The sequence below is a fragment of the Chionomys nivalis genome, chromosome 16, assembly GCF_950005125.1.
Source record: "Chionomys nivalis chromosome 16, mChiNiv1.1, whole genome shotgun sequence".
Classification (NCBI taxonomy): Eukaryota; Metazoa; Chordata; class Mammalia; order Rodentia; family Cricetidae; genus Chionomys; species Chionomys nivalis.
The window spans coordinates 21738019-21765837 of NC_080101.1; the positions used below are offsets into that span (position 1 = coordinate 21738019).

The 27819-nt window shown below is 42.1% G+C and overlaps 1 protein-coding gene across 2 annotated transcripts; it reads right to left on the reverse strand.

Moving 5' to 3' along the window:
• Positions 1–584: 584 nt before the first annotated feature.
• Positions 585–24781, reverse strand: Rnf20 (ring finger protein 20). 2 transcript variants are annotated; one of them, XM_057790564.1, is made up of 21 exons: positions 24598–24781; positions 24287–24439; positions 23476–23630; positions 20084–20251; positions 19823–19970; positions 19361–19543; positions 16542–16660; positions 13954–14100; positions 13116–13193; positions 12831–12950; positions 10491–10670; positions 9532–9667; positions 9091–9212; positions 8605–8972; positions 7532–7649; positions 6310–6459; positions 5691–5903; positions 4914–5039; positions 4629–4769; positions 3931–4032; positions 585–3636 (listed from the first exon to the last, which is right to left on the reverse strand). In XM_057790564.1, the coding sequence occupies exons 3-21, from the start codon at positions 23602–23604 to the stop codon at positions 3460–3462; spliced, it is 2925 nt and encodes a 974-aa protein (XP_057646547.1). In that variant the 5' UTR covers positions 23605–23630; positions 24287–24439; positions 24598–24781; the 3' UTR covers positions 585–3459. The 2 variants fall into 2 exon arrangements, with proteins under 2 accessions (XP_057646547.1, XP_057646549.1); XM_057790566.1 differs by lacking the exons at positions 24287–24439; positions 24598–24781 and adding an exon at positions 24126–24279.
• Between the last annotated feature and the right edge of the window lie 3038 nt (positions 24782–27819).

Sequence of the window (27819 nt, forward strand, 5' to 3'; positions counted from 1 at the left end):
GCCCAAGTATGGGGACAAGCTGTTGGTAACAGCAAGGTAACGGGAGATTCTTAACTCAGGGACCCCATAGGGCTCAATCTAGTTGTGTATGAGAGCTACAATCTAGCAACACAATGTGCTATGTATTTTGATAAAGGAATGCACATCAGGGCCAGAGATGAGGTACTGGGTAAAGTGACTGAGGTGTGTGCATGAGAATCTGAGTTCAGATCCCCAGAAGAGATGTAAACACCAGATAGAGTTGCAGGGATCCATAATCCCAATTCTCCTACGGCAAGATGGAAGGCAGACACAGGAGACTCTCGGGGAGCTAATATGCCAGCGAGCCTTGCAAACAAGACCTGTCTCAAACAAGGTGGAAGGCCAGAACTGACCCCTGCTGCCCTCTAACCTCCACATACATGCAGTGTCAAACACACACATACGTACACATGCACTCATCATACACATATTTACACAAAGTAAATTCTAAATGCACATCAAGTCTTACAGCAGCAAAGATGACACCTGGTGCACATGCACGTCATAAACTTTCCAATATAAATATTCGAAATTTACAGAGTTTATTCTAATATATAAAGAAAAGCACTTTGAAAGAGAGAGAAAATAAGGCTTCAATTCACACATGTGTACAATAAGAGACTTTTGAACAGCTGGCAGAAAAGCAAAAGAGCTGAATTGTTCAGACAACTTTACTGAGCACCTTGTGCCTCTGCTACATGTTGGGGATTAAGGTGTTAAGACACTGCCCTTTCTAAATCCAAATCTCAATAATAAATGTGAAACAGGTTATAAGACCTTAACAGCTAATGTCAGGAAGGGACCAAAGCTGAACAGAAATCCTTGGAAGGTAAAGCTAAGCTTTATTTATCATGGGACAATTAGTATTCCAAACATTTAAGATCTAAATATTTTTTCCACAGCAAGGATTTCTTCACTGTGTAAATCCAATTCAACATACAAAAACCAACAGTTTCTTTGGTTCCTACTTACACGAGTCAATTATTTTTTTTATTTTGAATTTTTTATTCATTTTACATACCAACCATGGTTCCCCCTCCCTATCCTCCTTCCAAACCCTCAGCCCACCCTCTAGCCACTCCTCCTAATGGGGTAAGGCCTCCCATGGGGAATCAACAAGGCCTTGTGCAATCAGCAATCGGCTGAGGCAGAACAAGCCCCTCCCCCAACCCCTGCATCAAGGCTGAGCATAACATCCCACTGCAGGGAACTGGCTCCAAAAGGCAGGCTTAAGCACCAGGGACAGACCCCGGTCCCACTGCCGGGCCCACAAGCAGACCAAGTCACACAACTGTCACCCGCATGCGGCTCCCTAGCTGTTCATCTGCAGCCCGTGAGTCCCCAGGAGCTCGTTAGCTGTCTCTGTGGATTTCCTTGTCATCATCTTGACCTCCCGTTGTTCATATAATCCCTACTACATAATGGTGGGATTCATGAAGACCTAATGACGACAGCTGCTGGACAGACAGAGAACATGCCCTTGACCATTATCTAGGCCAGGTATTGATTAAAAAGGATCCACTTTATATAACCCCTTCATCAGGCAGAGAAAACTTCTGCTTTGCTAGTTTCTAAAAAACTCAAAGTTCATACCCCAAAGCCCACTAGGAGAAAACTACGTCTTACCTCCACAGTGAGCTGGAGGAAACCTATGTAGTCTCTCCTGTTGGGGGACATTTGATCACACCATGCACCCCGAGTTAGCATTTGCACTAATTAAATAAAATAAACCTTGGGTCAGGAGGCTGAGTGAACAACTAGCTGACAGAAAGTAATCAGAGTCTCAGAGGGCATGTGGGAGAGACGGAGAGATGCTCTGAAGTAGTGGGAGGGTTTGAGTGGCGTGTCTTTTGTATTTTGCTGACTGGAACAATGGGCCCTCTTGGGAGACGCCAATAAGGAGAGTTAAGGTAGGTGCTACTCAGCCTCTCTGAGCTAGCAGGTTTTCACCCCAGACTTTTAATCTCAAGTCTTACTTATATTTAGAATAAGAGAGATTTCGCTTTAGCTAAATCTTTAGTGGCAGTGACAGAGCAGGTGTCCATGGGAACGGAATTTCCACCAGACTGTCCCCTGAGCACCCTTGCCACAGAAAACTGTGGAGTCATAATTGCTGGCTGAAATAGCAGTAGATTAAAACACAGCCGAGGTGCTGAAGACAAAGCAACATGCTCCCTTTTAGGTAGTATGATTCCAAACAACTAAGAAGACAGAAAACTAACTCAATTAATCAAAAAAATAAATACTGGGAACACAGCCAGTCTCTTAATTTTATTAGTTCTGTTCAAAAGAATCCATCTCACTGGGGCATGGTGGTACATATCCCTAATCTTAGCTCCAGCAAGGCTGAGGAAGGGCAATGGCTGTGATTCAAGGTCAGTCTAGGTTACATAGCAAGAGACCTTATCTTAAAAAATTCAGTTTTGGAACAACAGGTATAATAAAATCAACAATTTGTAACAAACAAAAAACAAAAAAAAACACACAAACACAAAAACAAACTGAGTCCTGCTTTAATTGTAGTATGTGGAATATATTAAAATCCTATAGAAACATTACTGAGAATCTTCTGGAAAACAGGGATGGTGCAATCCCTCTTGAGAGAAGGATGAGAGTAATTCATAGCTCACCAACACCTCCCTGGGTCACATTCCCAGACTACCCAGATCTCTTCATAATCTCATTTCAGATGCTTCTTAGATTCTGATTCCAGTAAAAAACATAGGGGCTATCAGTTTGAAATTATTCTCGCCTTAAGAAATTAAAAAAGCTATTAACTATCTAAATAGTTAAAACATAAATAACTTTAGCAAGAAATCCAAGTGACCCTAAAAGTCACTTTGGTAGAAGTGGGAAATGGATTGAATTATCCTGGATATAATTTCATTAAGGCTTCAAAACCTTCCAGGAGAGATTATCATAATTATACCGTTTTATAACCAAAGTTAGGTTAAGAAAAGGCTTACTACACAAATCAAGAAGTCTGGGCCCATAGAAAGCTTATTTCTAAAAGCTCTCTCCTCCATAATAGCATGTTCACACTACCTGTATCCCCTCCCTCAATGTCAAAACTATCAGCCTGTCTTCTTCAGGAAGAATGGGCAATCCAAGTTAATAGGAGAGTCCCAAGAAGATAACGCTGAAAAATCTGAAGAGTACACAAACAACGCTGGTAGGGAAGACAAAGAGCAGTAGCTTCTAGTTCATTCTACAACCTTGAGGTCTTTTTCACTAATGTTCTCTATTTCCTGAAGAGGAGAGCCTGGACAAAGTCTGAGAAGCCAGGGAGCTGGCCAACTGTCAAGGAGAGAAGAGGTGGAGGCCTGGACAAAGTCTGAGAAGCCAGGGAGCTGGCCAACTGTCAAGGAAAGAAGAGGTGGAGGCCTGGTGGTTAATGAGTAAGTGCTTGCCTAGCCAGCTCCTCCTTCTTGACTGTCATCAGCCAATGTAGATGCGATGGAAATCATTGGCACCAAAAGCAGCATTACATTTGGGACACTTGCGCTGGCGAGTGTCATAGCGAGTCTTCACACACTCAAAGCAGAAAACATGGAAACATTTGGTAAGCACTGCATCCTTTTTACGCATGTTACAGCAGGGGCAGGTCAGCCGCGCCTGAAAAAGAAAAAAATCAGAATCTGAGGAACCATAAAGTTCATGTCCCAAATGGCTATAATAAAAGCAAAAAACAAGACTGCTGAGCTTTAGGAAAACAGCACTGTTTTCCCCTAAAAGAATAAACCATTCTCTGCTTGCCTTCATATGAAAGGTGTCTACTACTCTCTCAGTGCTCCAGTAGACCCATCCCTTTCTGCCTTTGTATAAAGTCAGCGTGTACTCTCTCAGTACATTAGACACCACTTCAGACCCTGACAAACACAAAGATGCCACCAAGTCAGTTGTTCTAACCTTGTAGTCCTTTATCTCCTCCATCAGAATCTCATCACACTTGGGCACATTGTCTGGCTTCTTGGTGGTCTCCAGCTTCCTTCGAAGCCTAGATATGTCCTCCTGCAGCAAGACAGTAAACACAGTAGACACATTTCCCAGACATATCAGGGTTTTTTTTGTTTTTGTTTTTGCAGAAATAATTTCTGCAACTTGGCCTTTCTATTATAGAAACAAAGAACTTTCTGTCCTTTCATGTCCAATTATCTTTAGGAATGTAGGAACTTGCAAATGCCTGTTTCAGAACAGACAACACCATTCCTATCCACAACTTAGAACTGCACCAATGACGGCACATTCAGTCAGGTGAAAACATAACCCGAACTCATGAGAGCAAGCTGCCTCATTTCGTGGTAATAAATTTTAGGGTGAAGGCAGACCTGAGGAAAAGGACAGGAGCCATCCTAAGAAACAGCTGGCATGAGGAAACTGGAAGAGTGAGATCTGAACCTCCTCCTGAAGCTGCACTGCTACTTCACAGCTCACCACTTTACAGATCTTATAGCTACTGTTTCACATCTAGAGAACACGGCAGAGGCAAACAATGCCAGGCCTTTCCCACAAGGCCCTTCAGCCTAGCCGTTCATGGTGTTCAACACTCACCACAGCCTTCAGAAAGCACTGAAAAGGTAAATACAATCAAAACCAACTGCTCTTGCCTGTGCTCGTTTGAAATTGAACAAATCCTTTTCTTTGGTGACACTGTTTTCCACAATTTCATCCTGAAAATCATGGAGCTTCTTCTGAGCCAGTTCCAGCTGGGCTTTGAGGTCATCTGCAAGCTGAGCTGCCTCCATTGCCTACGTGGAATGCAGAAACATCATCTTATCATCCCTTCTTCTAGGGAGGGAATGGCATCCAGAGTGAACTTAAATTCTGCAGGCAGGTTCTGCTTCCTTGCCCCTGGAGCCCACCCATCATGCAGGTTACAGAGGCCAGCATACCTTGCGCTTATTCATCTCCAAGGCCTGAGTCCTAAGGCCCAGCTCCTTCTCCCCTGTGCCGATGTTACTCTGAAGCAGATGCTCCTTCTCTTCGAGTTTCCTTACTACCTGTAACTGGGCATCCACCTGTGAAGGAAAAAGCTCAGATTTTAATATAACCAGGTAGGAAAATAAAATCAGTTATGTTTTATTTATCCATACTACCTCAAAAATTACAATATATCAGAAATGTCAAGCTATTGTTGACTTTTTCCATGAACTTTTCAAAAATATATCCAAGGAAATTATTGGCTTCAAGTTTTTACGTTAAATAGTTCATGAATATTCAGAGTTTGGGAGCCTAAATTGCCAAGAATAGAAAACCATATTTACATATATTCAACTTCTGTAGCTATACTAATCCGCAAAACATGGTCAATCAACCAGAACATAAATACTTAACTCAAATCACATTTAACTCTATTTCTTTAGAACAGCTAGAGGTTCTGAAGTAGACTTTTTCTTGAAATCAACCACAAAGTAGAGTCAAACAATCCCAACAGACAGAAAGTAAAATCATCACACATCCACTTCCGGCCTCTCACTCTCACAAGCTTTCACCCCAAGACCCAAAAGCAAGCAGGTCAGCAGAAGACATCACGTGAGACTTTAACATACACTTTAATTTGCAGCATTTCTATCACACAAAGAGAAGCCATGATGATCAGTTTTGCAGGTGTCTTCATGCAGAAACCTCCCCACTTCAACAGAACGAAGAACTCGACTCAACCCAATTACCTGAGTCTTCAGCGTCAAAACCTGGTCAGCCAACTCCTCCTTTTCCTCTTTAAGTAACTTATGGATCTGATTGGATTTGATTCGCTCTGACATTAGCTTGAAGTTTGCATCATCCTTCTCCCGCAACTGCTGCATCAAACGGATGTTCTGCTCCTGCATGTCCTCAAAGGCCTGTCCTGTGACATCCATCTCAGAGAGGAGAGCTTCTTCCTCCTAAAATGAGGGCCCAATTAGCAAATCTGCCAAATGCCAAAAGATGAGCAGAGGAAAGTAGGCCTTCCCTCTGTTCACCTGCATTAGTTTTACATCTACAATCATAAAGGATAAAAACTGTCATTTTTCTAATCACTATATCCCTCAGCGCCAGCCAGCAGAGAAAAGAGATGTCCTCAGTAAGCAGTGTCTGAAGCAACAGCTTGTCCACTGGAGGTAAAAATAAATTCTCTACCACCAAATACACAAAAGAAAATAAGGGCAGAATGACAGACAAGAATTTCAATGTAATAACAAAGAAAATGATAAAAAAATTATGAACAAAGAGGAGTAGGATTAAAGTCAAACTTCACTGACAGTAATACCTTTCAGATTTCTACTTACGTGTTAATAGAAACATGCCCACCTGCTTGGCCATGGCCAGCTTCTTCTGAAGGTATTCAATCTGCTCCTCCACTGCCCGGATCTTCCTCAAGGCATCCTCATCAGCCATTTTCTTGTTTTCTTTCTTCTCCTTATCCTCCAGCTCCTTGAGTCTTTGCCTGAGATCCTCCAACTACAGGAGGAAAAGGATCATGTGAAAAACTAAGAGAAGTCATCAAACACTTCCAGAAATCATTGAACATTATACACACATGGAGGGCCCACATAACCAAACAGTAATGGGGAACAGGATAAATGATGAACTGAGAGTGACTCGATTCAGCACACCACTCAACATCATTCCTGCAGTTCATGCAGCTATAGGCAGAGGCTTTGGAAGTGTTCAAACTGTCTTCTCCTTAGGCCTCAAATTTTCAAGAATAAAAACATTTCTCTTAAGATGGACATGGCAGGGCACTCAAGAAGAAGAGTCAGGTAGATCCCTGAGAGTTTGAGGCCAGCGTAGCCTATATCAGGAGTTGTAGGACAGCCAGGACTACATGTCTCAAAAAGTCAAAAACAAACAAAAAACATTGCTCTTAGGGCTGAGTGGTTAAAAACACTGGCTGATCTTCCTGAAGACCCAGGTTCAATTCCTGGTACCCACATGGCAACTCACAACCATCTTCTAACTCCAGTTCTAGGTGTCCTCTTCTGGTCTCCATTGATACCAGGCACACATGATGCACAGATATATAATATATATATATATATGCACGGAAAACACACTTACGCACAAAATAATAACAAAGAATTTAAGAGGAAAAAATTCCTCTTAAATGCAACCAGAAAGAGGACTTCTATAATAATAACAAAGATAATCTGGTATTAATTTCTCAGAACCAACTAAGGAATGAAAAAAATTTTAAAACCTACTCCATGTTCTTATAATTCTGACATATTTTATTACCTTGTAGGGAATTTTAAAAGCCTGACTTTAGACAGTCTTTGTTGTTGTTGTTGTTGTTTGAGACGGGGTTTCTCTGTGTACCCCCAACTGTCCTGGAATTCATTCTATAACTCAGAGAGCCACCTGCTTCTGCCTCCAGAGTGTTGGGATTAAAGGTGAACGCTACCAATAGACAGTCTTTGAATAGGTGGGCAAAGTTGCTAAGTTAACACCAGCTTTAAAGATGGAAAATCAAAGGACAACCCCACAAATGAAGATTGTCACCAGGATGACAGATGACAGAAGGCTCGGTTACCTCAGCTTTCGACTTCTTCTCAGCCGCCATTAGCTGCACTTTGTCTCTCTGCTCCTTGGGGGCAGAGCGATACATATCTAGCAGCAGCTTCATCTCCTTCTGGCTCTCTTGTGCTTTCCTATGACAGGGTGGGAGGGCAGAAGGAACAACACTGAGAAAAAAAGGCCATCAGAGTAAGAACGTACTATTTTATATCAATTCCTCCACTCTACATCATACAGCAAAGACATAGTTTCATAGGTTACCAACAGACTTCTGGGACATACTCAGAGAGCACGGAAAAAAAACCACACATATGAATCATTTCTCTGTTCAACCCTGCAACATCAAGTACAAGGTAAGTAACTGGCACTTGTGACACAGGCACATCTAAGAGGTGTTATTCAGAAACTGAGTGCGTAGACAGATCTGGGATGTATTTAGTCAAATCATTCACATGATTTTTTTACAGGGGGAAATGAGTTTTTACTTAAGCTAAACTGCATGAGAGATCAAGCACTTTGAACACAGTGAACCCTTCAATTCGAAGTGTGAATCACGAAAAACAGAGTCAGAAGAGCCAGTTCCAGCAGACACTATGTTTATGTAGGAGGAACTAGGACAACGTGTTATGTCGGGACAGAGGTAACGCTGAACTGAGTTAAAGCTATCCTTCTGCCTGAATTCTGTAGAAAGAAACTGCCAAGGAATTCTTGGTTTAAGCTGGCATACCTCCCAACCAGTCAACTGCGAATAAATTAGAGACATAGGATAATTTAAAATACAAGTAATGCCAGCAAATTACCCAAACCAAAAAGCAGTAGTCAATTTTCAGTATTTCTAGTGTGCTATTTTAATGTGGTATCTGTTCTCTTAATATGAACTCATGGGAAGTAAATGCCATGAGAAGTAACCACTCAGCAACACTGTATAGTAGCCAGGTAGACCATCTGGCTACATATCCAATTGAAAGTCGAGACCACATTCACTGTACATTAACCTACATCTAAAATACTATATAATGACTGGATGAGTCATACCATAAACACTTCATTCTTAGGTTCAGGCTCTGTGTCATTATAAACATCACTTACTTGAGTTCAATCTTCAGCTGCTTGATAACTTCTGCTTCTTTTTTCCTTCCATCATCATGCTTCCCTTTCTCTTTATCCTTAGCAGAGTCTCTTTCTTTTTCTGACTCTTTCAGTTTCTGTTTCTCTCGTTCTCTCTCCTTTTCCTTTTCTCGTTCTCGTTCTCGCTCTCTTTCTTTCTCCCTCCTTTCTCGTTCTCTTTCTTCTTCATCCCGTTTGGATTTAACTTCATTGGCATCCTCCTGAGATGCCTTCGATGCTGGATGAGTGGACAGGTCCTCAGAATCTTGCTTTAGCTCTGTGGGTTCATCCTTGGCGTCCTCAGTACTAGACTGAGACTGCAGGAGGGCACTGCCACTGCGCAGACGCGTCTAGGAGACAAGGCAAGAAAAGACACACATCACCTCGGGAGCATAATGCTTCCCCCACTCCTAATGCCCTTCCACCACCATGGCAAACAATGCTTATCCACTGTTCCAGGCAGGATACCTTGTTCAGGTCGGACTGTGCCTCTCTCAGCTTCCGCTTATACCTCAGGACTTCCCCCTTCAGCTGGTGGTTGTGATTCTGGAGGCTGCTAATCAGGTGGCGCATTTCCCGGTTTATGGGACCTAAAAAAAAGCAGCACAGCAATATTAAGATTCCTGAAGAAAGCAAAGGCTCAAAGGCTCAAAGGCTCAGAGCAAATCGGGAACTTGTGAATAGCAAGGAAAGGTACCAGAAGAAATGCTTTCTCCAAAGATGAAAATCAAATTGCTTGAGTGAATTAAAACAAGCACCCAGGTTTTAGGTCAAATGAATTACAGGATTTGGTTCCAGGTACTCCAGGCCTTCTGAGTTTAAGATAGAATTAACAAATCCCCAAAATCCTGTTTTATTTCAAAGAAAGAATTTACAACAGAACATAGGGTAGAGCAAGAGTGATTTGACCTGCTTGTTCGTTGGCGGCAAGGGTTTGCTCAAATTCTATCCTCAGCATTTCATACTCCTTGCGGACCTGGGCCAAGGTATCCTCCAGCTGAATTACTTCAGTTCTCAGCTTCTTATGCAGACTAACCTCATCTCGCTGCAGATAAAGAACCAATAAAACACTCATATAACTTTAATATGTCTCCTAAATTCAATCTGTAACAGTCAAAAAAAAAAAAAAATCCGCTATGAAAAGAATGCTAACTCTGAAAATCTCCACTTCGATGCTTAAGAAGCACCAGATGTGATTTAGAAACATGACTTTAGAACCTGGCAGAACAATGAATAGAGGAAATGGCATCTAGCTCTGAGATTACAAGTCAATTGGAGAACTAACCATAAACTGTCTGGAAGTAAATAGAAACCAGCATTCAATTTATTTAGCCAACATTCATAAAAACTTCAACTACTTTAAACATTACCTTAGGGACTACAAAAGACACAAAAGTGAATATAAAAATCAAAGTTCTATGTTCAAAATACTTTACCTAAATGTGTATTAAATGCCACAAAGGCACAAAGCCTACGTGTTCTCCCTATATGTATGAACTGTAGCCACTGTTCCATGAAGGCTGGTCACAGGGCACACTTCTACTTCTAACTACCAACAGACTTTTCATGCTTATCAAACACTTCCTCATCAGAAAAACCTCACAGTCAAATCAGATGCTCTGTCTGCCCCATACATCTTTAGATAAATACCACTGAATCATGCTGTAACCTAATGAGACTCATTCTCCCAATGGACTGTAAGATCCATGAGAGCAGGAATTCTATTGTCTTACATACCCACTGGATGAATGGGATAGTAACTATACATGGGAGTAAAACCATACAATTTATTGACACAGCAGGAGAGGGAATGGCTGGCTCTGGTGGAGGGCTGGATCCCATACCCACAAAGAAAAGCTCACTGTTACCTCAATGAGCTCAACCTGGCGCTGGTGAGTTCCCCGGGTGCCATGAAGCAGGGTCCGAGCCTCATCCAAGTGGGCTTTCAACTGTAGACTCTCATTGTACAGAACAGAGAACTGGGACTGCATGCAGCGATATTCTGGGGTTTCCTTAACCACTTCTTCCACTGCACTCCGCAACTCCACCTTAGGAAGGCCCAAGGAAAAGGCAAGTCAGAGTCAGAGGGAAGCCAAGTATGTTCCCAAGTCACACATGGGAAAAAATATCTTAAACTCACTAATGCTCCATACACTTGAAATCATTACTCAGAAAGTTATGAAATCTAAACTACCACTCTGCGTAAACTCGGTCCTGCATAAACTAGGGCGATTTTGATGCGTGTTTCACATTTTTTCAACCCCAATCCAAAGAAGCTGAAGAGCTGCTGGAAGAGTGACATAAAACTGACCTGACCAGCACATTTGCTCTAAAGACAGCTGCAGACGCCAGCCACTAGCTGTTCCTTATTAACTATCACAGAGAACATTTTCTGACTGGTAGTAAAAACAGTCATGCTTTTCCTAAGCAAGCATCTGCTTTAATTTCCAAGAATTTTCAGTCTTCACTTTCAGTTCAAATGTCTTTATTATTTATTAATCTAGAAATAAACTATAAGTGACAGACTATGGATGAAAGGAGGATAAGGAAGACTTCCAGAAGAACCTTCTTTTTTCCCCTAAGACTCTGCAAGGGAAAACGCTAACAGGTAGGAATGAACACCAACAGATCACTAAGCCTGCATCTACAAGAAACTGCGTAGCCAAATCTATGGCCCATTGTTGGCAATAAAAACCACGTGACCAGCACACGCCCACAGCATGCACATTTTCCTGCCAGCTGCCTAGAAACAATCACCCTGATAACACTCATTTTTTCACAAATTCTAAATCAAAGGACCTTGATTTAATCTAGGAATCTTTACTGGCTACTCTAAGCCTGTTTCAGAACAAGACTTGTACAGACAGTAAGAGCAAAAGCAAGGACATACACAGCACACCAACAAGAGCCACATTTCTCCCTTTCTACTAGGAATTGAGAGAACTATACACAGTCAGATATACAGCATGGTGTTCTTTTACACAAGCTCTGTGTGAAATAAATACCATTTCAAATGCCGTGTGCTAGGTCTTGTATACTGAAAACAGTTAAGATCTGCTTTCCAGCCGGGCGGTGGTGGCACACGCCTTTAATCCCAGCACTTGAGAGGCAGAGGCAGGCAGATCTCTGTGAGTTCAAGACCAGGCTGGTCTACAAGAGCTAGTTCCAGAACAGGCTCCAAAACCACAGAGAAACCCTATCTCAAAAAACCAAAAAAAAAAAAAAAAAAAAGAAAAAACAACAACAACAACAAAAAAAAAAGACCTGCTTTCCAAGCATATTTTACGTACACAATACAGAATTATCACATTCCAGTCACCATACTGCAACTGAAACTTTGGACCATTTAGTCAGTACCTCTCCGAGGCCCTTTCCACCATTCTATTCTCTGCTTCTTTTTTTTTTTTTTTTTTTTTTTTTTGGGTTTTTCGAGACAGGGTTTCTCTGTGGTTTTGGAGCCTGTCCTGGAACTAGCTCTTGTAGACCAGGCTGGTCTCGAACTCACAGAGATCCGCCTGCCTCTGCCTCCCGAGTGCTGGGATTAAAGGCGTGCGCCACCACGGCCCGGCTATTCTCTGCTTCTTAAGAAATCCACTTTCCTAGCACCCATATATTTCAAGCAGTATTTGTTCATCTGGGTTTGCCTTATTTCACTTAGCTTAATGTCCCCTAGGTTTATCAATGCCAACTCAAATGACTAAACTTCCTTTTTCAAGGCTGAATAACATTCCATTGTACATCTATACTATTTTTAATGTTCCTATAAAATGAGATCATTTCCATAGTCTGCTGGTGGTGATTTTATAGTCGGCAACTTTACTGAACTCATCTCTAGCTCTCAAGAACCTCTCTAGTCCGTGTATGTAAGGCCACCACACCAGCAGACTGAGACAGTTTTACTTCTTCCTCTCCAATCTTTCCAATCTGGAGCCCTTTTCTCATTCTTGCCCCTTTCTTGTGGTTGTATGATACTGATACAAGAGTGGACATCCTAAACCTTGCAACTCTTCATAGGGTATGTAAGCGGTGCACAGGTCACAAACGGCCTTTGCTGTGTTAGGGTACATTTCTCCACACCTAATTTGTTGAGCTGTATCACGGAAGAGGCTGAATTGTCCAGTTTCCTTGTCCCTCATAAAGCCTGCAGGCTCACATGCTGAAGAACAAAACGCTTGCTTTCTCTCACTCGTCAGAGTCACAACTCCTACCTTCAACTTTTCATTCTGTGTGGTGACCTCTTCAAAGTCTTGACGAAGCTTCTCTAGCTCACAGTGTCGGTTCTGAGCCAACTCTTTGTTCTCCTCCAGCTCTGCATTCATTTCCTCAAACTGGAAAGGATCAGAAAAACACCAGGTGAGGCTGGAGAGAAAGGGCTCCCCAGACATCCCATTTCCATTCCTGCAAATGCCACTGTGCTGCTTGGAACCAATCCCAGTCTAGGCACAAGGCCTATTTCCAATGAAACACCATGTCCCACGTGAGGCAGACTTTACCTTCCGGGCATTGATGGTGATTGTACCGCCATAGAGACTGCTCCCTGCTCCATATACCTTATAGCCTTTTGAATTCACCTACAGAGAAAAGAGAGATGGGAACATTTCAGTTGAATGAGAAAGATGAGTCCTCGAAAAGATGCTTGTGTTTGATAGTTACTACAGATATACAACTGATCAAAATCCTAAGAACAAGTGATAATCAAGAGCTTAGTACGTGTGCGTGCGTGCGCACGTGCACGCACACACACATACACACATACACACACACACACACACACACACACGGCCTGCACAAGATCAAACTAATCAACACACTAGCGTGGAAGGAGAAAGCGTTCACCTTACCCCTAGCTGAAGAGCTACTGGCATTTGATAGCTGCCACTGGAAGGAAAGCTGTTTTTCTTTAGGATTGTGGCCCCAGGTATGTTGCCCACCCATGAGCAGATAGATAACGGTCCTAATAGGAGAGAAGTTCTAGAAGATTTTGATGGAGGATGGGTAGCATCAAATACATTGTATACATGTATAAAAGTCTCAAAGAAATAAAGACTATTATATTGGGGGGGAGCTAGAGGCTGGAGAGATAACAGTTAAGCAGTTAAAAACAGTAGCTGTTCTTACAGAAGAGCCAACATGGGAAGCTCCCTGCACCCACACTTGGAGACTCAACCCCACGTCACACCAGCTCCAGGGGCTCCAATACAGGCTTCTGGCCTCCACAGTCACTTGCACCCATATGGCACATATTCCCTTTCTCTCACATACACATTCATACATATAAATAAGAAATATATTTGTAAATAATTTTAATAGCCTTTATAAAACAATACTGACCCGTTCTAGGACTTCAGCCAAATGTCGGTTGAGACGCTGTTCTCTTTTTCGAATTTTGTCAATATCCCACTGCAGGTCATCAATCATAGACTCCAAGACAGATACTCGTGATTCAGCTGTCTCTACTTTACCTTGCAGCTTACAGAACTACATCCCAAAGACAGGGATTCAAAAACAAGAAAAGATCAAGTCAAAAAAGTTCCAAATTCCACAAAATTAGCCCTAGGTCATTTATAGAAAATGCTACAATTATAGAAAAAAATTATTCAACACACAAGTATAATAATAAAGTCATAGATTCAGTTCTTAAGATTGCTACAATCACAAAAACAGGCAGCTGCTAAGAACTTTCACATAAGAACAAGACCAGTTAAAATTCACTAATCTCTCTACCCATGAAAAGCATCTTTTCCCTAGGCAGAACACGAAGTCGTCAGAAGATAAAGATTTTTTTTAAAAAAGAAAGAAAACATCAAGTATCAAATATTTTGGGAAACATGAATTCAAACTAGTAACATCTCTTACTACCAACTTTCTCTCTATATCCACCCAGCAATGATAATTCTCATAGAACAAAAATGGAAACTCCTAGTGTTTTTTTCTTTGTTTTTTAAGCTGACACTTGGGTAGTTTACAATCAGGTTGTATGCGAGTGTGAATGTGTGAATGTGTGTATATATCCAGGCATACATGTGCCACAGCTTGTTATATGGAGATGAGCCACGTCAGATAGAAATCCTTGCCTTCCATCTTGTTTGAGACAGGATTTCTTGTCATATGTCACTTTCAGACATCTCTAGTTTCCACCTCCCATTTCACCTTAGGGAGACAAATATGAGGATTCTGGATCCAAACTACTACATTCAACTTTATGCAGATTCTGGGGATCTCAATTTCTCATGAAAAGTGCTGTATCCACTGAGCCATCTACCCAGACCAATGCTGTTAAGGAAAAACTGCCCCATGTTCCCATTACAGTCCTCCCAGTAAGAGAAATTTGCTCTTCCCCTGGAACCTAGACTTTAGTAGTCAGCAAAAATAATACTATGTAACTCTGAGACTATGCAGAGAGATCATGCAAGGTCTGCTTTGTTTCTTAGAGCACTCAACGTAGGAGGTCAGCTGCGATGTAAGAAACCTGCAGGTCCTGGTCCTCTAGTTGTCAACTAAGGTACACTCCCAGCTGATAGGCAGCATCAAGAATCAGCAATGAGAGCTGGTTCTACACAGGAAACCAGGGAGCAAAGGAAAGCTGTACCTGTTTACTATTGCTGAGATTTGGGAAGTGATTCAAAAGGAGACCTTTCCATCTTGGTAGCACCTAGTTAATACCTTAAATATGACACTCCCATTATTGTAAATGCTGCTAAACTATAAGCACTTTGATGGGTCATGAGCATCCAAGTCTTAAAAACTTCCCAAATAGTGCTCTGACAGCCAGCAGTGTTCTGGGAGTCCCCTCTGTATGCTGTGAATACCATGGTTAATAAAGAAACTGCTCTGAGCCTATAGCAGAGCAGGGCAGAACAAAGCTAGGCAGGGAAAACTAAACTGAATGCTGGGAGAAAGAAGGCGGAGTCAGGGAGACAGACACCAGTAAACCACAGCCTCGTGGAGATACACAGATTAATGGAGATAGGTTAATTTATTATGAGTGAGCTAGAAATACTCTAGAGTCATTGGCCAAGCAGTGTTTTAAATAATATAGTTTCTGTGTGATTATTTCGGGTCTGAACTGCCGGGTGGCCGGGAAACGAACAAGTGGCCTCTTACAACACAGCAGAGTAAAGAAGTAACACTAGAGCTTAGGAAACAATGCAGGAAAACAGGGCTCTGAGATTAAGCAGATTCATGAGCAAATCACATTTTCTAATCATTTGATCTTTTTGTTCACTAATTTTTCACTTGTCTCCTCACCAGCAAAACAGGAGGTATTTTATTTACTATTAGTAGTAATATCCATAAAGTGCTTAAAATGTTGGACACCATGTGAACAGCAACTATTAAGTGACTAATTAGCATGAAAGTTCAGTAGCCAAACTAAGGTAGGTCAAATTTCAGCACACAATCAATCATTTGAGCTAACAAAATAATTAGAAGCATGAGAAGAATCATCCAAACCTTTATTACTTTCTCATAAGCCTTTTATGGAGATAATTGCCCAAATCCTGCCATGTGTTATTCATGGAACTGGTCTAGAGTAAAAACACACATCCCCCAAGTTCCTATGGCATCACCAACGCAGAAGAATTCCCTTACCCCACTCTCTGCTGAACTTTCACCTAGCTATTCCTCAGTACCACTGTTCAGAGCCTTTTATATTTAGGGCAGCGAATTATTTAGGGATTTACAATATTTGTTGTGTTAGGACATTTCTTCCCAATGACGATGATCCCTAACTATCCATTAAACAGAGGCATGAGAAATATTCAGATGTTGATCTCAGAGTTGACTGTTATTGCCTCGTGCTCTCTTCAACATCAAAGCATGCTTTCTAGAATAAAGGGACCTCTCAAAGTTCTCGTCATTTTCACTTGAGGTCAGTCAGAGCTACTAAGAATGGCTGTCACTCCTTTTTGGTCAAGTACCTCCTGAGACATGGTGTGGTGCTTCTCCTGAAGGAGGTCTGTCAGCTCCTGGAGCCTCACATTCTCTTGCGCAAGGAAGGAGTTCAGCTCCTGCACTGCTTCCTCCACTATCAGGTTATCTGAGGAAGAAGGACTGCACTTTAGTTTTGCATTGACAGTCTAAGTTTTAAAACTGTCTAGTGCACCAAAGCATTGACCTCCCAGCTCACCTCACTGCCCTCAGAACATCAGAAAGCAACCTAGTGCTTATTGGCTTACATATAGTTAATTGGTTAAATAAATGTGTCAACATGCAAACATCACCTATCCTCACCTCTTTCTGTTAAGACAAATGCCTTGAGCAAATAAATGAATGCTATATAAATTTATAGAATTTCCATCACCAAAAATGGAGACTTTAGAATTTAGAATAGACAAGATTTCTAAGCAGTGTCAAAATTAAAGCAATACAATTTAAAGGCAATCACAAATACCTATTATTGTCTAATATCAACATGAAGCATCTATTGAGATGAGACAGGAAGCAAAATTTTTATATTTAAATCATCACATATAAAATCATGAGGAACAAAGATACAGCGCAGGAGTCACTTATCACAATAATTAAGTGTAACTCTAAAGCTCAAAATGAAAAATGTACAGAATATTTATAGATGCACAAGTTACATCTTTAGAGTTTATTATGCTGAATTCATGCATTTAAAATTAGTCATAACTATTACAGTTCAATCTAAAGCACCAAAAATGGAAACAATTATTCTCAGGATACAATGTACACATTATCTATAAAGTTACAGTTTACATCTTTAGAATTTATTACTCCAATTCATGTGTTCAAAATTAGATTCACAACTATTACAGCTCAATCCCAGAGTTATAACTAGAACTGATTATTCTCAGGACATGCATCATCCTTTAGAGCTGTGGATGGGAATCTGTTTCCACACCACCTGAAGCCTTTGCTCTCAGAAACCATGAAGATGAGATAAGTCAAGTTGTAGGTTCCCAGTTTCCATCTAGGACTGCCCACCAAAATCAAGTGTGGAACTTTCAAGAAAGACAATTCCCTGGGACCCATTCCAAGCTTACTAACTAAGAATCTCCATGGGTATGGGAAATACATACATAAATAAACGATGACTCTGAGCCAACCTGAACTAAGAACTAGTACCTACATTTTCATTCTTTCCATACCTTAAATTCTGTAGACAGGTTCTAAACTACAATAAATACCCAGCAAGTGTTTATTAAATTAATAAATAAGTCATAAATCTAACTCCTTTAAACAAGAACCAAACCCATGGGTGAAAATGAATTTCTAAATAATACTCAGGATTATAATTTATAACATATGTACCTTTACCTTTTTAAAACACAGATTACTTCTGGGTCAGAAACAGCTTAACTATTTAGAATTTATATATAATAACATTTTTTTAAAAACTTAAACCTGATCTTAAAATACATTATCAAAACCTTTTTTCTCTGTACGTGCATGTGTGTGCCCTATGTGTGCAGGCATGTATGTGCATGTGAAGGTCAAAGAATAACAAGAACTAATTTTCTCCTGCCACCATGTGGAATCCAGAAATTGAACTCTAGTTGGCAGGTCTAAATGCAAGCACCTTCAATGCTAAGCAATCTTGCAGACCCAGAACTCCAAAATATTTCTTAGTACTGCTTAATATACTATTCAGGTTAATTTTTTTACAAATAGAGCAAATAATGTACTTGATATTCACTTAAAATACCAAATTTAACATCAAAATAACCTCTGCACACGGTGTATTCCCCACATTACTATGATTTAACAATACCCTCCAGATAAGCAACTAGAACCAAGGGAGACAGAAGTATCATACAGTTTGTTCTATAGTAATCGGAAAAGAGTAATTACACCCATTCACTCCCCACTGTGGTATCCTAACTAATAATAAAACACAAACATATTAATTACTACAGTAACCAAAAAAAAAGCAAAACTTAAAAACTTCCTTGAAAAATAAAACTAAACTATAGAACAATTTATTTCTTACTTGCTCACCCAATGAATAAGCCATCTTATACCTAACTAATTTATTTTGGAGACAAAGTTAAATATCTTGATGATAATCAGAACTGCTAAAATACTACAACCAGAGGGCTAGAGCGATGTCTCAATGGTTAAGAGGGTGGTTCAGTTCCCAGCAATCCACCAGGTCCAGGAGACTCTAACGCCGTCTTCTGGTCTCCTCAGTTAACTGCACTCAAATGTATATACAACCAACCACATACATACACACAGTACATCTTTTATTAAAAGATACTATAATTAGACCATGGCTATTATTGAAAACTTAAAATCAAGGTATTTTATTTGCATTAGTAAAGATCTTTGGGCATTTTAGTACACTTTCTATACTGTCGGGACATAATTTATATAAACTCAGTAATAGTATGATAATTTTAAGACTTTTCCATCCCTTCACACACGGGAGTTATATTTTACTACCTCATCTAATACCCTTTAAAAACATCAACAAATAGAAGAGCACATTAAAACCCACCTTTTGAAGTCAGAGCAGTTAAAACTAATTCTGCTGTTTATAAAAGTTTATAGACAGCATGGTCATGCTCAGCACACTGAGAGTCACAAGGTTTAAACCTCCAAGAAATTTAATTAAACTGGGTTCTCTTCTTTTCTGCTTTTTGGTGCTGCGAATAGAAGCTAGGGCCCAGTGCATATCTAAGCACATTCTACCACTCGGCTGTACCCTGAGCCTCACAGGGCTGAGATCTTCCCCTCCCCAAGGCTCCCAGCCTCCAGCTTCTCTCCTCACCTCCACTGTTCAGCTTCCGGGATAAGAGGTCCACTTTTTCTTGCAGTTTATCATAGACAGTCACAATCTGGGACACAGCACGGCGAGAGGACTCCACCCGCTCCTGAAGCTGTGATTCCATCTCTTCACTGGAACTGCTGGCCAAGGTAGCAAGGAAAGAGAAAGCTGGCTCTTGCCCTTCCCCTGAGGATAAAATGAGAAAAAGAAGCCCCTCAAAATTATAATACTGGAAATAGCAAATTATTCTTCAAATGGAGAGCCTCAAAGCAAAGTTCAACTTCAAAAACTTAGTTAAGTAAGGCAGTTACAAAATAGTCCCCCAAAGACACACAGAGAGAAAAAGAAATCCCCAAAGTATAAAGCTAGAAATAGCAAAACCCACTGCCCCCCTCAACTGGAGGGCAAAGCTCAAACTCAGCACCTGGGTAACCCACGCAGTAAAAGAACTCCTCGTCAACTTGCCTCTCTCACGGTCATCTTTGCGCTCCTGATTGCTATCAGAGTCGGGTTCTGGCTCTGGCACAACCAGGGCTTTCCTTTCTGTGAGTAGGTCTCCCAAACCCTGGTCCAGATCATAACGTTTAAGGATGATACGAATGTTTTCATCGAACTAGAGGAGAATAGGGACAGTTAACAAAAAGAAAAGGCAAAGGCTGGGGAACTAAGAGAGCACTAAGGATGAAAACACTGATATGAATCTGGGTGAACATACAAAGTGGCTACCTGGCTCCAGTACCGGTTCACAATCAACAGTGAGGCATCGTCAGTTGCCTGGCGTCGCTCGAGTTTTTCAATGTGTTCCCGAAGTTCATCTTCAATGGCCTGTCTCTGATCTAGCATTTCTGCTAGTTTACGGTTTTTGGATTGCAGTGTTCGAATGTCTAACTCCTCCTGCCCCAGGAAACCAGAATTAGTCTCAACAATTTAGACAAATAAGCTGTTAAACTCAACAAGCTCACAATAGTTCATTAGCTATTTTCTATAAATAAACAAATCTGAACTCAGCTGTTAAGGACTTATCACACAAACATGAACACCTAAGTTTGATCCCCAGGGCCTACTTCTAAGAAAGCCAGGCATAATGGAACATGCTGTAAACCCAGCACAGGGAAGGTAGAGACAGCTAGATCCCTGAGGATGGCTGTATAGCCAGCCTAGCCTAATTGGTGAGTTCTAGGCCAAATAAGATAACTTGTCTAAAAAAAAAAACAAAACAAAACAAAAAAAAAACCCAACATCAATGGTAACTGACAAAGACCATTTGGCCTCCATATAAACAGACACATACCCAGATACATACATACACAAAGAAATCTTACAACTAATAATTGGGCAGGAAATGGAAGCAGAAGAATTAAAGGAACAGGCCTAAGATCACAAGGAATAAGATCATAAGGAACAGCAAATGTTAGCCTCTCAAGCTCACCATCTCACTGCTCTATGTTTATGAACCTCCACAAAGCACCACAGCGCTGAGGCTCTACCCACGCAGCTAGGTCACTGTCTAACCTCCTAGGCGCCATTCTCCATTCACTCGAGATCTGGCACACAGGATGTTCTCTAGTCCAATACCTGTGCATATTATAGGTGACTTAAACATAGACATAGATGAACCATCTAATGCCCTAGCACCCAGTTTGTCAGTATTTTGAACACTTTAATGCCAAAAGACTGTCACGACCACTGGACTTCTGGGATGCCTTTTATTCCAAAATGTACATTGTAAGAATCATCCAGAACTCTGCTCTACTCCAGCTTCCCATCTCCCGAATAAAACATGTCTCTCCAGGTGCCCCATGTCTCTACAATAGGCCTTTCACCTCATTTAGGGCTTCAGAATTCTAAACTCACCTTCTCCCAGTCTATCTCATTTCTATTACTTTCTACTTCGCTTATACACTACAATATAATCCTTCAACACTTGCCTATTGTTCTCCTATGTCCTTAATCCATTATTCTATCTTCGTGAACAAATGTCAACCTAAATTAATCCAGACAGCTGACAATTCTATCCCTGTACCTCATATAACAAGATTTCTACAGAAACACCAGAAACCAAGAAAACCAATGACTTTACGAAATGAATTCCTAATATTAACAAGTGAGCATCCATTCTCCATTAAACCAGTGTAAAATTCTCCAGAGTCTACCTTTTACACAATACTCAAGAGATGGCTTTGTTCCTTATTTAGTAAGAAATATAACTCACCAGATGGGAAACTATTAATTCCCCCAACTCTCTGACCCAATCCAATTCACCAGCCTATGTACTTTTCTTTTCTTTCTTTTTTAATTTGAGACCAAGGCTCATGTAGGCCAAGCATAACCATGTAAGGGAATATTGGACCATTGGCCTATATCTCCACAATATGTACACATTCTTAAAACTTCCAACTTCTACTCAGGCTCCTTTCCCTTCAGCAAACACCTCATTCTCCAAGTAGTCATAATGGTGCAGGCATGAAAGGAAGAGGCAGGAGGACCTTGGGTTCAACACCACCCTGGCCTACAAAGAAAGATCCTGTCTCAAAAGCAAAGCAAACAAAATACTCCCACCATCAGCAATTCCCCAGGCCTGAGTATCTTTAGACTTTCTCTGCTTTCTGCTCTTGGAGAAGCTGGGGAAAGCAGGGGTTAAGAGTGAGAGGGAAACAATCACAGATCATAAAATAGCAGGTGGAAAGGCTGACACTAACTTTTTGGTTTTTCTTCTTAAACAAAAGTTTATCAAAAAGAAGCAGAGTAAACTCAGATGGGAGAGCAGACTGATCTGCAAAAAAGTCAGCTAAAAAGCTAGCAGTCTTGCTTTATCAAGAAATTGGTGAAATTGAGATTTTTAAAGCAAGAACTGGTTAAGGAGGTTTTTATTTTCAGTGAGAACATCTGGCAAGTCAGAGTAGTGACTAGAAGTCCTGTACCAGCTTACTGCACTATTAGCAAAGTGTCAGAACACAGTCCAAGAATGGAGTCGTGTGAGGATTTTGAGTGCTTGTGAGAAAACTCCAGGAAAAGAAGACAGGACTCTTGTCACCTCAGTTTCTTCAAAACACAGCACTGTTCTTTCTTGGAATGTGTTTTCATGCTCCTTCCTCTATGGAAGAAACTGTTCTTGCCACAGGTAGCCTGACCTTGTGACCCAACACCTTTCAAAGCACTATCTCTACCCAATCTCCTAATCCTCTCAAGTTCTTAAGCTCACTGCAATCAGCCTCACCACTATCTCAGCACAGGTCTGCAGCCGCCAGGGAACTACCTGTTGCTCAATGCAACATCGCCCTTCACTCCAATTAAAACGTTCATTTGGCTTCTCCAACTCAGACTTGTCTCCATGGTCAAAGTTACTATACCCAACTCCCTATCCACTCCAATATGGTGTCTTAATATTCAAAACCAAACAGGCTGGTTCACTCTCCACAGCTCCTAAACACAGTCCTCCCATACGCATCTCTAGCCCAGTAAGAAAGACCTTACTCTGCAAAGCGCACACACTGATCTTCCGTTTCGTGTGCTTTATCCAGTCTGTCAGGATTTCTATCTATGCTACCAGCTTGATCCACTTCTCAGGGATCTCTCATTCAGACAACTCCTTCTGTTTGTAGCAAATATTTCTGAACTGTTTTGTCAGACAGCCAGGCTCGAGCAGCTGGAGTGGACAGTTCCATTCATACTGCCAGAGTTTACAACTCAAGGGTACATTGGATTCTCACTTTCCCTGTCTCCAACCCTCAGCTGGCTCACTATAAAAACCTCAAAAGCACATGAAAGGAGTCCTTGCCTTCAAAAGAGGCAGCTCAGAGATAAGGCTGAGAGCAACCCCTAGGGCTCTGATGTGACTCTCTCTCAGCGCCAGCGCTCTCAAGGGCTCTGCCAGAGTGTAAACGAAAAGTGCTAATTGACGATAACAAAGACTAGTGCAGCCACCAGACTCACAGGAGCACCTCGCCAACAGAGCTCAAACACCAACACCCCTCGCTTCAAGAACTGACCACCACAGCATGTCAACCACTTCCCTTTTCTTTTCTAACACGTCCCCCATCCAAAGCAACCCTAATTTTTCACTTTCAGGTGAGAGCTGACAGAAGCCAAGCAGGCTTTCGCTGCATCATTTCTCATACCGTTGAGGAGACACCCCCGAGCTTAATTGTTTCCACAGTGGTCCCGGAGTCCTCCACAGCTGTCTTCTTCTCTGGAGGCACAGATGTGCCTGGCTCTCCTGCAGCTCTTTTGCTTCCGATGCCCGACATCTCGGCATATGACGGCGGTCGCTTTCCTGAAAGGAAAAAAACAAAAAACATGAACTGAAGTAAGATAAGCAAAGTAAGCCACAATATAGAGCACCGAGGTAAAAAAAAAACTAGCAAGTTATTCCACATCTAGCAGCACCAATCCTAAATGGAGAAGGGGGCGTGTCTGTGAGAAACGGGAGCTGGACTGACAGGATAGTAGGTTTATACACAAAATGTTAATAGTCATAGAATAAAGAGACTGAATAAATTTTAGGACTCTTCACTTTGAGACACAAAAACAAAAATAGAAAAGGACAGTTTATTTATGACAGAAATTAACGTTAAAGTGTTCGTTCAGAGACTCGGAGCTGAAAGAGATGTAGGAAATGTTTGCGAAGTCATTAATCATATACAAAGTCAGTTATCTCTGAACCTGCTTCCCACACCAAGAATAACAGTATGCTTGCTAGACTTAACTGTAACGGGCATATGACATAATTAGAAAAATAACTTAACGAATGTCAGATAACACCACGCACCTAAGAAACTCAGGCGTTCTCTTTACTATTAAATGCACTCTTGGGAACTCTGGAAACGTCAGGTCTAGGGGAGCACCCGGGCGCCTTAAGAGACCGCCTTTGCCAACAATTCCCGTTTCTTCATCTGTACAAACGAGGTGCACTTTTAGTATCTCGCCCACCTGACTCTGGTTCCGAGGCTCGACCGGGGCGGAACGGATGCTAAGGTCCTTTCGCGAGAAACCCGGCCATCACCAAACTACACCCGGCTGGCTCCCGACTCGAGCTCCAGGACGAGACATGGACGGCAAGCGGCGATGTGAGTCGGACCTCGCCTGCAAAGAGAGGAGGTAGGGACTGAGCAGGGAGCCCAACTTGACTAGAAAGCGGCCAACGAACTCAGCAGCCTCCAGGCCTGTAAGAGGGGACCCGGGAAGTTCCCTGACGAACTCCCCGCTATCCCAGCCCGGGAGCGCCCGACGCCACAGCCGACCTGGGCTCCCGCAGCTCACGCCCCGGGGCGCGTGGGTCCGGGCGGTTATTCACGTAGACCTCGGCGGGACTCTCATCCCTCACTTCGGACCTGCTGCGGAGAGGGAAGGAGCTTCACGGAGGCGGAGGCAGGGAGAGGAAGTAGGGAAAGAGAAAAGGAACTTGCTTCAACCCGGCCCGCTGCACTATAAGCAGGAGCGGGCGGAAGTGACGTGTGGTGGGCGCCTGGCGGAACTGACGCGTGAGGAGGGCGCGCGGAGAGGTCTGAGTAGGCGCGGCCTTCTTGGTGACGTCCGAGAGGGGCGGGACCTGATCTAGGTTTAATACCCGAAGTGGCCAGTTCGAGGCCAGTCAGGGAGCATATGACTTAGAAGCCCGTTGCTATTGCTGCTGGAAAGCGTTTTGCTATGCTCTCTGTTGCTATGTCTAACGTAACTCATCCAAACTGTCAGTCTCTGAACGGGCTAGCGCCAGCATCTGAAACAACTTTTTTTTTTTTTTTTTTTTTTTTTTTAAGGTGATGAAGAGTTCTGCAGAGAAACCAAGGGACTTGACAGGTTTCAGGTCTTGTATGATGTCCTTAAGGGGAAATTCTAGCGGGACCGTGATGGTGCACGCCTTTAATCCTAGCACCTTAATCCATTCATCTCTCTGCAGGCAGAAGCAGGCGGATCTCTTTGAGATCAAGATCAGCCTGGTCTACAGAGCAGCTCCAGGACAGCCAGGGCTGCACAGAGAAACCTTCAGAAAACCAAAAATAAGTAAATAAGCACATATATAAATGGGGGGGGGGCAGATTTCATTCACCCGGAGGGTTTTAGCCCTTTGTGGGATTAAAAAAATACCCTTATCCCATCCAGTCTCCGTCCCATGGATTATCCCACAGGTTTGAAGACTACTGCTTTTGTGTTTAGGGGGGATAAAATACTGATGAGGACCCCAGAAAAAAGGAAAAGAAACCAATTAGTCGGGCGATGGTGGCGCGCGCCTTTAATCCCAGCACTCGGGAGGCAGAGACAGGCCGATCTCTGTGAGTTCGAGGCCAGCCTGGTCTACAGAGCTAGATCCAGGACAGGCTCCAAAGCTACAGAGAAACCCTCTCTCAAAAAACAAACAAAAAGGAACCAATTAGTACTGTGTAATTTCAGTACCAGTCAAGACATAATGTTTCGATTAATGTATTTGTGCATAATTAGTGTATGTGTTTGAGTGCCCATATGAAGATGTCAGAGGACAACTTTTGGGAGTGGGTGGTACTTCCATGGCATGGGTCCCAAGGAGTGAACTCAGGTCAGCAAGTGCCTTTACCCTCTGAGACATCTTGCCAGACCAGTACCATCTGTTTTAAAATAATTAACCATTGATTTTTCTGAGTTAGTAATAAATGATTCAATTATACTAAATGCATTTTAATTAGAGAAATATAATCAATCTAACCTGCTCACGAAAAACTATACAGCTTCCAAAACCGTAGCAAATTACCCAGTGCCATCAGGTAAAGGTCCAGGAATGGAAGAATGACTGCGCTACCTTTGAAAAACAATACATGTGGGCATGTCTGGAGAAAAACCTAATCCACACTGAGTTTCTGGTAGTGTGGCGAATGTCCCTGTACTTGATTGGTCTCACCTATGCACGAGATAAGAAGGTCTTACCAACCACGGTCGCACTTCTCTTGGCTACAGCACCTTACCTGGTCCAGATGAAATTGTCTGTAAATGAACTCCCCACTCCCCTTTGTTGAAGCATAAGGCTGAAGATTGTCCCCTTGGCCTACCTGTTGAAAAGACCCTGGAAGGGCAAGCAATGGCTTCCACTGGGAAATAGATAAAAGCCATCTTCAGCATGAAGAGAAAGAGCCCAGTTCCAAAGCTGTTAGACACGAGGGATTAAGGTCTGCCCTGGAGCTGCGGTTCCCACCCTCACGTACAGACTCCATGCAGCAGTGCTCATTAGGACGACATGAGAAACAGGAGTTCCCCTCTGCCATCCCTAGCCAGAGAATTAAGGACTGCTGCTTCAGGTCCCTGCGCCGAGATGCTTGTCCTGTTTCTGTCTCCTCTTGTCATCAGTGTCCTCCCGCGGCTCTTGTGTGAGGACTGAACTAGCCTGTCATTCTTCAGAGTGAAGCCAGCTGGGGGTGTAATAATGTAGAGACTCTAGGAAAATGGAAACAGATGAGCGGAGTCACCTTAACTTTAAGTCTAGAGTGCCACAGAAAATACTGAGATGAGAGCAAACCTGTCTTGAAATTTTAAATTCTCACCATATGAGTGACCTTCCCCCCGCCCAGCTACTGGTGAAGTTATCATTTTTAAAAATTCTAGTAAGTCACCTGCCACCTTCACACATGCCAGCGTTTTCTTCAAGATCACACACACACAGACACACACACACAGTTGTGACGACGGAGAAAGGCCAGCTTGAGGGATTGGCTCATGAGATTATGGGATGGGTTTTGGTTAGTTCAAATTTTGCAGAGCCAGGAAATGGCTGTAATGGGAGTCTAAAGGCAGTCCACTGGCAGAATTCTTTCCCACTAGAAAAGGAAAAGGGATCCACCAGTCTTTTTCCTTAACATTAAGGGCTTTGCCTGATTGGATGATGCTTAATAACTTTTTTTTTTTACTTGATGCTTAATAACTTAATGGAAGATAATTGTTAGACAACCAATCTAAATGTTAGCCTCATATGATTCCACTTGTATATGTCTCATCATTTTTCTTAATATTATAATTTAAATAAAATAATAATAGTTTTATTTACTGGGGGAATTGTTTGTTTAATTTTGATACAGAGCCTCACAGGGGACCCTAGACTGGAGTAAAATTCACCATGTATCCTCAAAGACCCTGAGACTGTCCTCAACCTTATGTATTAACCTCCTGAGTAATAGGGTCATTGGCATGAGTCCAGCTGTCTGTCTGTCTTTCTGCCGAAAGTTTCACCATGTGTTTCAGCATGACTACACAACAGTCTTGAACTTGTGGATTTTCTCCCTCCGCTTCAGAAGTGCTGGAATTACAAATATGTGCCACGGTTCCTAACTTGATTCTTTTGTAAGGGGGAAGTGGGTTGAACTTCACATAGTTTTCCCAAGCTATAGAATTTGTTGACTTCAAACCAGTCTTCATTAGTGACATAATTCTGCCACAAGGTGGCAGCAGGTTATGTTTCGTCGGGTCCCCACTTGATTGCTTTGGTGACAAAGTCCAATTCTCAT